Here is a 16897-nt window from a genome sequence, read left to right as displayed (position 1 = left end):
ATACAGTGAGGATTGGATGGCTGAAGGGATCAGTGATGGGCTCTGGTCCTGTGGAGTCTTTCAGCAGTAGCTAGTCAATATTTTCAATACTTATCAGGTCATTAGGGAGTCAAAGTTGTTACTGTCTGCCAGCAGCTATGTAGCTTGTGTGAAATTAATTGTCCTCTGTCCTGTTCCCAATGAAAACAAATCAATACCCTCTCCCTCCAAACCTTCGCAGTTGGCACTCATTGGGACTTCTGTTAGCAGAGAGGCCAAGTATTGAATGGGCCATCCAGGGTAACTGACCTCTCTCACCATTATTGGTACGTCTTCACTGGAAAAAAATAAAAAGAGGAAAAAAAGTGTGGTTTTATCTCGGGTTGGCTAAGTTAGGTTAAATTAGCAGTGAGGACATAGCAACTTGACTTTTGCCTCAAGTTAGCGCCACAAGTGGGAGCGGGGAATGAACTCAAGCTGCTAACCCGAGTTAAAAGTAAATTGGTATTCACTGCTATTTTAAATCATATTACCATAGTTAACTTGAGTTAAGAAAGCACTTTTTCTTGCAGTGAAGACATACACTGCATGTAAGGAGCACAACGTGGAAAACCTTAAACTGTTGCTATACTTGGTGAATTTTCTGTTGCTATCCTTGGTGAATTTTTTTGTTCTGTAGATAGATTGGTTTAAAACAATTATTTATAAGAATCAGACCAACATTTTAGGAAATTTTTAATGGAAAACTCCCTATGTTCAATACAGTATTAAGACTAATTATAATTGGGGAAAAATATTGAAGAATTTTTCCATATAATTAGGAGAAAATGGGAAAAGTACTTAATTAGAAATAGGGATTTTCTCCAATGTGGTGTTTTATTTTTAAATGTATACCTTTCAAATATGTATCATTGAGAACAGGTAAAAGCCATGGATTAAAGGGCACTGTTAGATAGCAAAGGCCCACTATGTGGGTGTTGGATGAGTAAAATAAAGTTTTTCAATATTGGAAAACATTTTTCTTACATTTTTATTTCTGTTGACATGCAAATATCCCATTGTTCTGTTTTTTATCTTTTAAAAACATTTTAAGAAAATGAGAAACAAATTAATCTGACTAGTCGGTTTTCGTTGTCCAGCATGACTGAAGTGTAGAAAATACATGAAAAGAAATAACAAAAAGAAATTTCTTTTCAGTACTTTTCATTCTAACAATTTAAGTAGATATTAGTAACATAGCAAAAGATGTCTCTCCTCCCTTCCCCTAGAAGATTTCAAATTCAGCAATTTCACTTAAAAGTTTTAAAATTTGCTCTGGGGAAAAAAGAATGCATTTTAAAAGCATAACTTACTAGAAATGAGGGTATTAAAAAACCCTTTCCCTTCAGCCCTGATTCTGCAAATGTTTATGTATGTGCTTAACTTTAAGCACGTGAATAATCACAATGGGACTAAGGCTCAGATTTTTAAAGGCTCTCATTTTCAAAAGGCTTTTAGGGACTTAGGAACCTAAATCCCATTGACTGCCAATAGGTTTTAGGCTCCTAAATGCCTTTTGAAAATGATTTAGGTTCCCAAATCGGTTAAGTATTGCAACACTAAGCACAATTATTCCTGAATACCTGTAAAAATCTGGATCTAAAGCTAAGCATGTACATAAATATTTGCTGAATTGGGGCTGTAGCTTTTGTCAGTCTATAAACATCTCACTATAGCCGTTTGGATACTTCAGGATCCAAAAATGCATAACAGCGTTGAGCATAACAGCAGCTTCAAGCTGAACTGCATGAACAGTAAAAAAAAATTTTGCAGCTCTTGGTGGAGGGAAAAAAGATTTCTGGGAAAGCCTTTCTTTGAGGTTTTTTAGTTAAAGCTTGTAGGTAGTTGGCTCTGGTCAGGAAACTTTTTTTTTTTTTTTTTTTTTTAATTGGAGTGTTAGCTTTGCTGCAAAGATTAGGTTTTCTGCAGGCTGTGGTAGTTTTGAACTGTCATCTGACTGCACAGCTCAGGTTGAAGAGAATGCCATAATATATGCTGAAAGGAATTATAGGCATTTGGGTTTTGTGCAGTCCTCACATTTTCTCCTTAATCATGATCTTAGTACCATGGGAACAGTGTGGAAGTGTAGTTCTTTTGAATATCATCCTCCAAGTTGCTTGCTTAGCTTCACGCAATTTTCTAATTGAATTTCATCCTCATGCAGCTTTACCTCAACTATTCTAAGTGACTGTCAGGATACAGTGAAAACTAGTTTGTTCGTATATTGGGAATACAGTAATAATGGTGATATTCCTATACTTCTGCAGATTTGCCTGGGTAACATAATGCCAGCTGAGCGCAAAAAGTCAGCCAGTATGGAAGAAAAAGAATCTTCATTAAATAACAAAGAAAAAGACTTCAGTGAAAGGCGATCAGTGAGCAGTAGAGAGAAACCAAAGGAGGATGTGAAGGTTGGCCTGAAGAGAGAGACTCTCAAGACACCTGAAGATAAAAAGAAAAAACTGGAGGAGGATAAACGGAAAAAAGAAGACAAGGAGCGAAAGAAAAAAGAAGAGGACAAGATAAAAGCTGAAGAAGAGCAGAAGAGGAAAGAGGATGAAGAAAAAAAGAAATTTGAAGAGGAAGAGAAAAAGAAACAAGAAGAGGAAGTAAAACGTCAGCAAGAGGAGGCAGCTGCACAATTGAAGTAAGATTTATGTTTTAAGTTTTAACTGTGCCTAACAGTATAGTCCTTACTCAGGCAAAATTCCCATTGAAGTCAGTGGGAGTTTTGCCAAAGTGAGGACTGCAGTATTGGGTCACTCTTTTAATTTTATGAATAAGAAGGTAAAAATTTATATAATTGTTTAGTAAATATAGATCAGGGGTTCTCAAATTGGGGGTTGGGACCCCTCAGGGGGTCGTGAAGTTATTACATGGGGGGTTGTGAGCTGTCAATCTCCACCCCAAATCCCGCTTTGCCTCCAGCATTTATAATGGTGTTAAATTAAAAACACTTTTTTATATATTTATAAGGGGGGTCGCACTCAGAGGCTTGCTATGTGAAAGGGGTCACCAGTAAAAAAAAGTTTGAGAGCCACTGATATAGATAGTGTCAAGTGATATGCTCAGTGCTATTTGTGAGAAGCTAAAAGTATGCAGTAGTTGTATGTATATACTAACCACTATCACTTTGGCTTATACATTGGATTTCGGTAATGTCATCTGTCTGGAGATCTCATGAGGTGTATAAATGTGCCTGAATTAAGCATCACAAAGTCTCATTGAGGTTCAGAAGTGTTATCCCCATTTTACAGATGGGAAAACAGAGGCACAAAGAAGCCAAGTGACTAGCCCGTGATCACAATGAAATCCATCCAGGAATAGGTGCTGGGCAGCTTGACTCTCAGTCCGGTACTTCAGTCACAAGACCAACCTTACTATAAGCTGTTGCTGTAAACTTTTAAGCACTGGAAATGGGCTGTGATCTCTAAAGCTGTCCAATAGTCAGCAGTCATGAATAATTGGTAGGATACAGCAGAAAGTGGTGTTAATTTAATTTTCTCTCCAAGTCAGTGTCCATAGCATGGTGTTAAGAGACACTATGGTGTTGGAGGTAAACAAAACCAAGATTCTGACCATTTGTATTCATTAAAGATACCATGACACTTTTTTAAAGAGTAAGGGTTTTAATGTGTCTGTCTTGGTCAGACTCCAGGCTGGGCGAATACATTTTATCTACTTAAATTGCCCTTGCAATTTCAGTTGGATTTGGAATTCTTCTTATCTAGAACACGTGTGTAGTGTTACTGTGTTCTGTTAACAGCTGCTCTGTTCTGTCCCAAAGTTGATTGTATTTCTTTCTTGAATAAAAGGATTGTAGTATTTATGCTTTGTTAATGCTTTGTGATAAAAAAAATTCTGTATAGAGCCTTGCTAATATGTTTATTTTAATAAATACATAAATGGCACTTTCTTAGAAAAGGTTTAATAGAAGAGTGCTATTTAGTGAAGCCTTGGAGTTACTAGGACTTCCTTATTATCAGTAAAATATATTACAGAACATTCATTAGTACATATAAAGTATCAGGAAAAATTTAAACTGCACTACAATTGAGATCAATTAGCTTGCAGTGCATTATCCTTGTTTTGAAATGGTTCATTTACTTGTCAGTTTACAAAATTCAGTAATCTATAATAGAAATTAGTGAGGTCTTACCAGGTGATAACTATTGTTTTTTTTTTTTTTTTCTTTAGAGAGAAAGAGGAAGCACATCAACTCCATCAGGAAGCTTGGGAGCGCCATCAAGCAAGAAAGGAACTCCGCAGCAAAAACCAGAATGCACCAGATAACCGCCCTGAGGAGAATTTCTTTAGCAGGCTGGACTCGAGTCTGAAGAAGAACACTGCTTTTGTAAAGAAGCTAAAAACTATCACAGAACAACAGAGGGACTCCTTGTCTCATGATTTTAATAGCCTCAATTTAAGCAAGTACATTGCAGAAGCTGTAGCTTCTATTGTTGAAGCAAAGCTGAAAATATCAGATGTGAACTGTGCCGTGCACTTGTGTTCTCTGTTTCACCAGCGCTATGCTGATTTTGCTCCATCACTTCTTCAGGTTTGGAAAAAGCATTTTGAAGCAAGGAAAGAAGAGAAAACTCCCAACATTACCAAACTAAGAACTGACTTACGTTTCATTGCAGAATTGACAATAGTTGGGATTTTCACTGATAAAGAAGGTCTGTCTTTAATCTATGAACAGCTAAAAAACATTATTAACGCTGATCGGGAGACCCACGCTCATGTTTCTGTGGTAATAAGCTTTTGCCGGCACTGTGGAGATGATATTGCTGGTTTGGTACCAAGGAAGGTTAAAAATGCTGCAGAGAAGTTTAACTTGAGTTTTCCTCCTAGTGAGATAATCAGCCCAGAGAAGCAACAGCCCTTCCAGAATTTGTTGAAGGAATACTTTACATCTTTGACCAAACACCTGAAAAGGGACCACAGAGAGCTACAAAATATTGAGAGACAAAACAGGTGACATTTAAATACTGTACTTCATAAATTGATATAACAGTGCAGCTCATAGAATGCTTTAAGATTTCTTTAATTGTTGCCACCAAAGTAAAATTATGTGGGAAGATGCGCTTTCTTGCAGAAGATTCTCTGAAGTAACATGCTGAAAGATTTCCCAACTAGAAAATCTTTTAGAGCCTGGGATGTTAAGTAATGGGACATTAGGTTTTAAATAATTTTTAGAGGGAGACTGTTAAGTAAGTTTCTCTTGCTTTAATTTTTTTTAACTCCTCCACTGGTTTTGTAACACTCCTCTAGCAGCTTGAGACTAACATTTCTTTCCCAGCTGGTTTTGTCCTTTTCCAGTTGGCACCAAGTGGTTTTTTTTTTTTTTCCCCCACCCACATATTTCTTATGGACCATATGCTGACATGGATTTGTTTTGTTTATTTTTTTGTGTGTACCAACATTGTACATGGTGTCAGCGTAGTTCTAAGTATAGGGGGGAAATCATTTGTCAAAGAAGTGTACTTTCCAAATTTCTTATATATTAAAATTTGGGCCTAAACTACTCAACCATGTCCTGTTAAACCTTGACTCAGAACATTAAATGCTTCAGGACCTCAGCTAACTATAAATGTCTTAGGCTGGAAAGAAACTTCCACCATAGGTGTGTTGTTGAATAAATATGCACTTTTCTCTGAAGCATCTAGTACTGGTCATTGTTGAAGCCAGAATGCTCTCCTAGGTGGACTGATGGTCTGATAAGGGCACAGGACTGGACAGGACTTCCTGGGTCAGCAAGTCCAGTCTTCTTATATGACAGGCATTCTCATCAGATGATCTCATTTGTATGATATGGTAATTCCTATATTCCTAGACTATTTTCAATACACATAAGCAAAAGCACATGAATTGTGCAGTTATTGGTGATGGGCCTGAACAAAAATTCTGGATCTGAAATATGTATCCCAAGTCAAACTGCATATGTTTATAATGTTGAGTACAAAAAAAACCCCCTCTGATCTGAACACTTCCAAACTTTGGGGGTTGAAATCTAGACTCAAATTTGAGCTTTCTTGAAGTGTGGAATGACCAGTTTTGGTATTGAACTTGGCCTATTATAAGGATCTAGGTGTGAGATATAAACTCAAGCATCTGTTGAAGTCTAGTCCCATCCCTATCAGTTGTTAAGTGACTGTATTTTGCTATGTAAGAAGTTGGAATGTGTAGTGACTTTAACTATAGTCCAATTCCTTATACTACTTGCTTGTTCAGAGAGAGTCAAAACACAAGTATAATTTTTTTTGCAACTTAATGAGTGTATACCTTCATTATTTAAACTAACACGGTTACAATTAAGTCAGGGATAAAGACAAATGTAGCAGAAACAGCGGGAACAAGTAGATGAACTTCATTGCTGGCTGATTTGATTACATTTATCCTTCCTTCTCCTCCTCCTTTTTGGCTGTTCGTTTAAGCAACAGCTGTTGTGTGTTGAGAGGACTGGCATGTCCAACTAATCATTTAAGTCCACTGACATGCATCTTTTCTTAATTACCAAGCAGTTAAAAACAGTTGTAAAGTTCTTTAGTTTATAAAATTTTCCAGGCGTATTAGTTTACTAAACTAAAAAGTTTTTAAACACCTGACGGTGTTTCAATTACAGAGCTACCAGTATAGAGCTGGACAGGAAACTGTTTTCCTGTCTTTGAAACTCTTTTGGGACAAAACCAAGATCTTTAGAAGTTTTTGTGTGTGGAAAAACCACAGAAAAAAGAGAGAGGCCCCAGAATAGCCAACAGGTGGTGAGGGCACTCACCTGAGGTATGGTATGGAAGACCCAGGCTCAAGTCCTTTGTCTGAATCAGACAGATCAGGGTCTCCCGTCCCCAGGCAAATGTCCTGGATGTCAGCCTATTAGGTATTCTTGAGTCTCTCAACCATAAATTCCATCCTGGACCTGAGAAACCTTTCCTGACAAAAGATATAGAACTTAAGGTACAAAGTTTTTTGTTTTGGTGCATACGTGATAAAACAGTATCATTTAGGGTCATGTGGAGATGATTGTATTGGTTATATGGATTTAAAAATGTTAGCCTTCTGCTTAATAACAATTGGAGTGAGTGAGAGATTCTTCTCAATTTCTCAAAAATTCCCTTTTCTGCTTAATTTAATGTGATTAATTGTTCTCTTTCTCCATAGACATACCAAATACTTGCATACATTGGTCTTTGGCCTCATACCATCCAAATCTAATGAGAAGTTTGGGTATGCAGTTGAATTTCATTTAGAGAGTGGTTCTATTCTAAAAAGTGACTATAAAAATGTTAGCTCCCTCCTTATTTAACAGATCTATTGAAAGACAATCTGCTTTACTGACAAAAATAAATTTACTGTTTTTTATTCCCATTAGTACTGCAGAACCAACTTGAAGAGGGAGAGAGCTAGAATAGGTTCCTCCTTATATATCAACTGAATTGTTTACTTAGGGCATATATTCACTGCAGAGTTAACTTGAGTTAGCCTAGTTCAACTGAGAGTAGCCATGCTGCAAAATAACACTCAAGCTACCCAGAATGCAGTATAGTGGTTGTGTTAGCAGCTGACGAGTTGTATTAACTTGAGCTGTTGCCTATCCACCCCTCTGGGCCCACCAACTCAAGTAAAAGCACCGTCATGCTCAAATGAAGGGTTTTTGCATGAGGATGGGACTCAAATTAGTAGTGACACTCAAGTTATAACTCAGGTTAATACTGCAGTGAAGACAAACCCTATGTTCCGACCGGTTGCCCCTGTATAAATCAACTGAAAGCAGTAGTAGTGTGCACAGTGCACAGTAGTGTTGTTGATAGCAAAACCTGAAGATGAAGTGTAACTAAGGACATAATCTGGCTTGTAGAATCTTTGTAACTAGTGATGATGGATCAGCAAGAAAAAACCATGCTTGACCCTCAGATCCCAGGCTGAGTTCTCAAAGCTAACTGCTGGGCAAGGAGGAACTATACTTTTTCTTGTAAATTAAGCATGTTAAGATACAGTAAACATGGAACTCTACAATTTCATCTTTAAACACTTCAGATTAGTACTGAGTTTCAAAGTGTTATTGCATCTATAAACCTAGTGAATAACAGTATAAACAACTTAGTAGTGAGCTCTGAACCACAAGTTCATTTATAGAGGAGGCCAATAAATTTAAAAATCTTTGTCAACTAATGGATTTTCTCCTTTCAGAATGCTTATTTTAGAAGATGGAAACTATCCCTAATTCATGCCTTTACTGGCAAGGAAATACTGTTCATTGTTGCTGAGGTGTAAATAGCACCTTTTAAATGCAGTAAAAACATTTTTCATTGAAAAACTATGAAACGAGCAACATTTATGTCACTTGTGTGTAGTAATGTCGAGGGGATGGTTTGACGGGACTGCCTACAATGGCATGTGGCCCATCGGCAACTGCCAGTAGCAACAATCCCCAATGGCTGGAGATGGGACACTACATGGGGAAAGAATTTGAGTCACTACAGAGAATTCTTTCCCAGGTATCTGCCTGTCTTGCTCACATGCTCAGGGTATAGCTGATGGCCATATTTGGAGTTGAGAAGGATTTTTGCCCCAGATTAGATTGGTTGGCAGAGACCCTGTTGTTTTTTTTTTTTTTTTGTCTTCCTCTGCAGTGTGGGGCATGGGTCTCTTGCAGGTTTAAATTAGGGCTGCATAACAATTTTAAAAAAATAATTGCAATTAATCACACTGTTAAATAATAGAATACTATTTATTTAAATATTTTTGGATGTTTTCTACATTTTCAGATATATTAATTTCAATTACAACCCAGAACACAAAGTGTACAGTGCTTACTTTATATTTATCTTTTATTACAAATATTTGTGCTATAAAAAAGAAATAGTATTTTTCAATTCACCTCATCCAAGTACTGTAATTCAATCTCTTCATCATGAAAGTTGAACTTAAAAATGTAGAATTATGTACAAAAAAACCCTGCATTCAAAAATAAAACAATGTAAAACTTTAGAGCCTACAAGTCCACTCAGTTCTACTTTTTGTTCAGCCAATCACCAAGACAGACAAGTTTGTTTACATTTATGGGAGATAATGCTGCTGGCTTCTTATTTGCAATGTCACCTGGAAGTGAGAATAGGTGTTCACATGGCACTGTTGTAGCCAGTGTCTCAAGATATTTATGTGTCAGATGCGTTAAAGATTCATATGTCCCTTCGTACTTCAACCATCATTCCAGGGGACATGCATCCATGCTGATGACGGGTTCTGCTCTATAACAATCCCAAATAGCGTGGACCAATGTATGTTCATTTTCATTATTTGAGTCAGATGCCACCAGCAAAAGGTTAGCTTTCTTTTTTGGTGGTTCCGGTTCTGTAGTTTCCACAACGGAGTGTTGCTCATTTAAAACTTCTGAAAGCATGCTCCCTACCTCATCCCTCTCAGATTTTGGAAGGCACTTCAGATTCTTAAATCTTGGGTTGAGTGCTGTAGCTATTTTTAGAAATCTCACATTGGTACCTTCTTTGCATTTTGTGAAATCTGTAGTGAAAACGTTCTTAAAATGAACAACATGTGCTTGGTCATCATCTGAGATTGCTATGAAACATGTGGCAGAGCAGGGGACATACAATTCTCCCCCAAGGAGTTCAGTCACAGATTTAATTAACGCTTTTTTTTTTAAACGAGCTTCATCAACATGGAAGCATGTCCCCTGGAATGGTGGCAAAGCATGAAGGGGCATACGAATGTTTAGCATATCTGGCACGTAAATGCCTTGCAATGCCGGCTACAAAAGTGCCATGCCAAATGCCTGTTCTCACTTTCTGGTGACATTGTAAATAAGAAGATGGCAGCATTATCTCCCATAAATGTAAACAAACTTGTTTGTCTTAGCGATTGGCTGAAAAAGAAGTAGGACTGAGTGGATTTGTAAGCTCTGAAGTTTTCATTGTTTTGTTTTTGAGTGCAGTTATGTAACAAAAAAATCCTACGTTTGTAAGTTGTACTTTCACGACAAAGAGATTGCACTACATTTCTTGTATGAGATGAATTTCTTTTGTTTATCTTTTACAGTGCAAATATTTGTAATAAAAATAACAATACACTTTGATTTCAATTACAACATAGAATACAATATATATGAAAATGTAGAAAAACATCCAAAATATTTAATAAATTTCAATTTGTATTCTATTTAACAGTGCGATTAAAACTGAGATTAATCTCTATTAATTTTTTATATTAATTGTTTTTGAGTTAATCACGTGAGTTTACTGCGATTAATCGACAGCCCTAATTATTATTACTTTACTTTGTTTTACCATTGAAACTTACCTGGATCAGTTGAACGCTGAAGCCGTTTGGGCATGCCTGGAAATTGTATGACATTTTTAACAACTAGAGATTCTCTGCACCTTGAAGTCTTTAAACCATGATTTGAGGATTTCAGTGGCTCAGACACAGGTTTTATACAGGAGTGGGTGGGTGAGATTCTGTGGCCTGCATTGTGCAGAAGGTCAGACTAGATGATCATAATGGTCCCTTCTGACCAGGGCCGGCTCCAGGCACCAGCGAAGAAAGCAGGTGCTTGGGGCAGCCAATGGAAAGGGGCGGCACGACCGGGTCTTCGGCAGCAGGTCTCTCAGTGCCTCTCCGAGCGAAAGACCTGCCGCCGAAGAATGAAGCGGCGCAATAGAGCTGCTGTCTATTGCGGTTATATCTCTCTCTTTCCCACCCTTCCCCGCTTCGCCGCTTGGGGCGGCAAAAAAGCTGGAGCCAGCCCTGCTTCTGACCTTAAAGTCTGTGATTCTATATTGATTGAGTACCATGCTCTTGTGGTCAGCTCCCTTCTTTTTCTTCCTTTTAGTAGTCAAAAATTGATGATAAACATAGTAATGCAGCCTGTTCCCAGGAAGGTGGAGTTAACATTATATTCCAAGTTACTGGCTTCTCTGTTTTGAATTGCAGCATCGGGTTCAGACCAATTTTCGGTCATTGGTAACAACTGGTCAGTCAGATGCCACTAACACCACCATTCAAGCTACTATAAAACCAGTCAGAGAGGACAACTAGCTGGGAAAATACTGTCATCTTTCATTTGAAAGTGCACATTGGGCCCATTTCGCAGTAGTCTTGGAGCCCCTTAAATATGTCTACACTGTAATTAAAAATCCAGGACTGGCCTGTGCTAGCTGACTCAGGCTCGTGGGGCTCTAAGACACTGTTTAATTGCTGTGTGGATGTTCAGGCTCAGACAGGAGCCCACGCTCTAGGACCCTGCAAGATGGAAAGGTTCCAGAGCTCGGGCTGCAGTGTGAGCCCAAAAGTCTACACCACAATTAAACAGTCCCTTGGTCAGAGCACCATGAGCCCGAATCAGCTGGCACAGGCCCATGGGCGTCTAATTGCAGTGTAGACCTACTCTTAAGCAACGTCTACACTGCCACTTACTTCAGCATAATTTACAGCACTCGGGTGTGAATAAACCACCCCTCCGAGGGCCGTAAGTTACACCGACATAAGCACTGGTGTGAATAGCGCTATATCAGCGGGAGAATATCTCTTGCTGACATAGCTGATGCCTCTTGTGGAGGTGGAGTAGTTATGCTGATGGGAGAGCTCTCTCCTGAGAGTGTCTTCACCAGATGTGCTATGGCAGCTTCACCAGTGTAGTGCTTCTAGTGTAGACTAGCCCTAGGTGTGAGCTTACGCTTGTGTGTAATGGTCCCTGAATCAGCTGAACAGGCCTCAAGGAGAATACCCTTGGCAAAGGAGACCAGCAGGTTCTTTCTGGGTATTTGGGTGGCCCATTCAGTGAGGCAATCTACTTCTCTGGTGGAGTGTCCTTGTTTGGTGAAGATGGTTTTAAGTGTGTAAAGGTGTGTATCCTGGACTTTCTTCCCAGAGCATATTCTGTGGTGTCTGAGTCCCTGGCTCTAGATAATAGATTTCTTGGTGTATTTTGGGTGGTTCCTGGATCTGTGATAGTGTTTGTGATCCATGGGTTTCTTGCATGTAGTTGTCTATAGGGTTCCATTGTTGAAGCTGATCCTGGTGTCCGGGAAGTTGATGCTGGTGCGGTAGTGTTCTAAAGAGAGTTTGATGGATGGGTGGTAGCTGTTGAAGTTTTGTTGGAAACCTTTGAGGAAGTTTAGGTCGTCTGTCAAAAACTAGAAAATATCATTAGAGTATCTCAGGTATATCATTGGTTTTGTGGTGCTTTTGTCCAGAAATTCTTCCTCAAGGTGATCAATGAAAAGTTTGGCCTATTCGGGAGCCATCCTAGTGCCCATGGTGTGGGCAAAGTGTTTGTTGTTGAATGTAAAATTGTTATAGGTGGGGGTGAAATGGATGAGTGTTTGGGGTGGATATGTGAGTGTTGTCAATTGTCTTCTAGATATTAAGAAAAACAGAGCCAGCATCAAATTGATGATTTCTATTCTTTTGGTTTTAAAAAAGCCCAAGAGGATTACTATTGTTACTTCTTGTTTGAAGTGTGTGGTGCATGATTTACCACTTGATGTCTTGTAATGCCAAAGTTATAAACTGGCTTAAACTCCACCCTTTGGTCTTTACAAGGCTTGTTCTGCATTGTATGATGCTTCTGTTACTTTAATTTCCAAGGAATCAAAGGTAAAAGAGACACAGACATGCAGCTGTATATAATAGGCCAGCCTTTAATATCGGTGGTGGTTCTTTGCCATAAGCTGGAATTGCCAGAGATTGTTGTTTTCTCCAGGATGCAAGTTTAATAAATTAACAAATATCGTTGACACTAATTTATTAAAATGTTGATTTAGAATAGATGAGAGCAGCCAAATAAACTAAAGAATACAATACAAAATCCTTCACAGAATACTTGCAAGTTTGGGGAGGAGATTTTGTTCAAGCCTAGAATGTATTTCTGATTTATGACATGGCTTACATCCATGTTCTGTGGCTCTAGCCAAATACTGAAATGTGCTTAGAATGCATATGAATCAAAAATTGCACAGGGCTTGATATCTTTTTTTCCTTAACTAATGACAAGGAAGTGCTCCTGTAGACCAGTCATGGTTTTAAGATATGAAATGTTATAAATCAATATTGCTAGAAACAAATAGTACATTATGAAAATCTGATATTTTTATGGGTATATGTAATATTTATTTCTAGACCTAGCTACCAGATATTTCACCTTAATATCATGCCATTGTGATTAATCTTTTTTCCCACTTGAATTCAGTATGCTTTTAACAGCTGCTGTCTGAATCTAAAAAACAATCTTGTCTTTCAAACTGTATAAAAGATTAATCAGAAACTGGAGTTGACTAGAAACTGACTTGAAAAGGAATAATTTCCATTGAGTACCTGGGATGAAATCCTGGCCCTATTGAAGTTAACAGGAGTTTTGTTATTGACTTCAGTGGACTACAATAGGGCCACAACTTTGCCCCTAATGTCCCAAATACATCTGGTAACTTTCATCTTAGTTGCCATTTCTGAGGTCTCTTAACTTGGGACAGTATTTGCTGAGGGCATGTCTACACTACAAAGTTAAAAGAAGAACAGGAGTACTTGTGGCACCTTAGAGACTAACAAATTTATTAGAGCATAAGCTTTCGTGGACTACAGCCCACTTCTTCGGATGCATATAGATGGGCTGTAGTCCACGAAAGCTTATGCTCTAATAAATTTGTTAGTCTCTAAGGTGCCACAAGTACTCCTGTTCTTCTTTTTGCGGCTACAGACTAACACGGCTGCTACTCTGAAACTACAAAGTTAAGTCATCTTAATGTAACTTGATATCCAGCCACCACAGTAATTAAGTTGGTTGTGTGTGTCCACACCAAGATCATTGTCTCCTGGAGGCCAATTCAGTCAATTTACACAACCCATAGCCCGAGCCCTGCTGCCTGGGGGGACTTGAACTTCGACTTCAGCAAGTCTAATGCTGGCTCTGGGGTCACAACCCACAGTTTGAGAACCGGTGGTGCAGAATAATCTGATCTATTTTTTGTGGCTCATTATGACAGGGGCCTATAAGCCACTGATATACCACATATTTCCCGAGGAACATTACTTATTGTTTAACTACCGTGCGACAATATTTTAAGAAAGCAAGTTTCATGTATGTTTTACATGCCCACCCAGAAGAATAGAGAGGATGTGTAGAAATAATGGAGTAAAAAATATAAATGTGCACAGCATTTGTGCACATGCCTCTATTTTAAATGTGATTAATAGGGGAAATTTTTGACCCATCACTCTCTCTGCTCTTCCTTTCATAGGAAAGGTATGATGGTAGGATGGTGTTTCTAGCAGAGGCTCATAGAACTTTAACCTGAGTCAGTTGTAATTAAATAGGTGAGACAAGAAAGCAGTAACCTTTTTTTGCTCACCACATCACCCTAAAGTTCCCATGATAAGAAGAATGCTATACTATTTAGAACTTGTAAATGTATTTGAAAAGAGGTTTTGATTAAAAACAGCATTTAAAATTTTTCCTTGATTAAAAACTGTCAGGTATAGTACTGCAAAAGAAACCAAAATGTACATTAAGAACTAATTCTTTTAGACTTTATTTCACGGATGTCAGCTCATGTTACTGGGCTAACTTGGAAATAAACGTCTCCTTCTTAAAACTGGCATTTCTGAGCCCCTTGGTGATGACCATCCCCTTCTGATACCAGCACAATGGAAGCCTATTGTCATAGACTGCAAAGCAGTCTTTATCCTGCTTTAATACTAGTCAAACATTTTACTTAAAATATTGGACATTAAAACTCTTGCATTACAGAATATTTAAGGGGAAAAAAGCTTCAGTTCTTTCAGTCTCCATAATCGGATTATTCTTAATGGCATTAAAGTTAAAATGGCTGTGGTTGTAGTACATTTAAGTTTATCAAATTTGGTATTAAGTTGAATTTTGATAGTAGTGTTAGCCAGATAGTAGCAATAAGAGACAACAATCTCATTTAGTGTGTGTGTATAATTCTGTGCCAGAAGGAAGACTGATGATGATCGCTGGAAAACTTTGTCAATGGTTCAGTATAGGTCAAATATATCTTTAATAAGCGGACAGTGTCTGATTGTTTTTTTTTTTTTTAAATGTGCTCTTTATAGGCGTATTCTGCACTCTAAAGGAGAGTTGAGTGAAGATCGACACAAGCAGTATGAAGAATTTGCAATGTCCTATCAGAAGCTGTTGGCAAATACTCAGTCTCTGGCTGATCTGTTGGATGAAAATATGCCGGATCTTCCCCAAGACAAACCAACACCAGAGGGTAGGACATCTTTTAGGGTTGATAGGTTATACAATACTGAAAGCTTTCCTTTATGGGAAAAAAACAAAACCCTCCCATTGATCTGTGTTTTCAGTGCAAGTTTCCTTTTAAATGTTAATAGCTTAGTCTCTCGCATTTTAAATATATGGAATAGGGCAAAGCATTCCAGGGTACGCCAATAAAGCTTCATTTTAAATTTATTAACCTCCAGTCAATTATTGAGCCTAAACAGGCCATCATAACACCAAAATAAATGGTGGAAACTGGTGGGCGCCCTATGTACCCAAGGGCATGGGAGGTTAAAGAAAAAGATTGGACTATTATAAGTGTTAATTAATTTTGGCAATCTCTTGTACCTCTGTTAAGATGACTTTATTAAGGTGGTAAGGTAATGGGTGCCATGTAAAGAAAATCATATTTGTACCTTTAATCCTCCCCATCACTTTAAGTATATTTAATTTATTTTTATAAGAATTACTTGGTCAGATAACTAGTCATTCACAGGCTTTATTTTACATTAGAGAGACCATTTGAATCTGAAGATTATATGAGCTGCATTTAAAATGAAATTTTGAATGGATTACTAGAGAAATATGCAAACAAATACTATGAAATTTCAATTAAATTGTCTTATTTCCTTACTAGTTGTGTTTCCTTGTTTCTCAAATCGGACAGAAGGCACTTTGTTTTAATTACTTCTTAATGTAGTTTGAATCTGCTTTAGAAGAGTTATCTGTTAATTGCATCTCAGAGCTTAGCAATTCAATATAGTTTTAAAATATACTAATTGCCCTTTAAAGTATTTCAAAATACAGCTAGGAAAATGTTGCACGACCTGTTAGATAAGCCACTAGATGGCTACCTGTGACCTTTGAATATGACGGAAAAATTTAATGTGCCACACTAGTCTTGATGGCTGTCAAATTTTAGTATTTACATATTCAAATTCTTGAAATCATGGACCTCAGGTTTGTCCAAAAATGCTCAAGCTTAAAAAAAAATTGATAAAACTGTTTTGAAGAAGAAATGTGATTATCCCAACAGTTTCCTTACCATGATTGCCAGACCCAAATTAAGCAGCGTGTCGTTGCACAGGGCCCCCAGACTCAGGGGGCCCCGACCACCTGGCTGGTTTTTAACCCTCTTGACCAGTTTTTCTTCCCTTTTGCTGGTTGCAATGTGCTGGGGCTTTTTTCCACTTCTAAGTTACAAGTTGGGGGGGAAAACCCCAACACAATGCAACTGGCAACCCTTGCTGCATGCATGCGCTGCGGCATCACAGCTGCTTCCACTACAGCATTCATGTCATGTGCCTACTGGTGCCACACCTAGGTCCCACTCCACATGCCAGGCCCTCAATGAGCCCATGTGGCAGCTCCTGCTCCTTTCACTGCCAGAAAGCAGGGCAAACCTAAGGTTCAACAGCAGGGAGGAGTAAGAAGCGGGGACCGGAGTGGGTGAGGCAGGGATTCCTGGGAGCTTGGGAGGGAGTGGTAGGGGGCTTCCCTGGGCTAAGGCTCCCGAGAGGAGGTAGGTGTAGGGGCTTATGGGCTAGCAGGTTTGTGGAGGGGTGGGGGTGCCTGAGAGAGGAACAGGAAGATCAGGCTTCTGTGGGTGGGTAGGGGTGCACT

General features: G+C 38.5%; 1 protein-coding gene across 6 annotated transcripts in view; it reads left to right on the top strand.

Annotated features, from left to right (window-relative positions):
* UPF2 (UPF2 regulator of nonsense mediated mRNA decay) overlaps window positions 1-16897 on the top strand; it is a 121268-nt gene that overhangs the window by 3429 nt on the left and 100942 nt on the right. For all 6 annotated transcript variants that reach the window (XM_054016491.1, XM_054016486.1, XM_054016480.1 and 3 more), the window contains 3 exons: window positions 2286-2665; window positions 4216-4995; window positions 15106-15266. In XM_054016491.1, the coding sequence (XP_053872466.1) occupies window positions 2304-2665; window positions 4216-4995; window positions 15106-15266 (1303 nt within the window). In that variant the 5' untranslated portion in view covers window positions 2286-2303. The remainder of the gene's footprint in view (window positions 1-2285; window positions 2666-4215; window positions 4996-15105; window positions 15267-16897) is intronic.

This window comes from Malaclemys terrapin, chromosome 1, assembly GCF_027887155.1.
Source record: "Malaclemys terrapin pileata isolate rMalTer1 chromosome 1, rMalTer1.hap1, whole genome shotgun sequence".
Classification (NCBI taxonomy): domain Eukaryota; kingdom Metazoa; phylum Chordata; order Testudines; family Emydidae; genus Malaclemys; species Malaclemys terrapin.
This window is presented reverse-complemented; position numbering and strand designations above follow the sequence as displayed.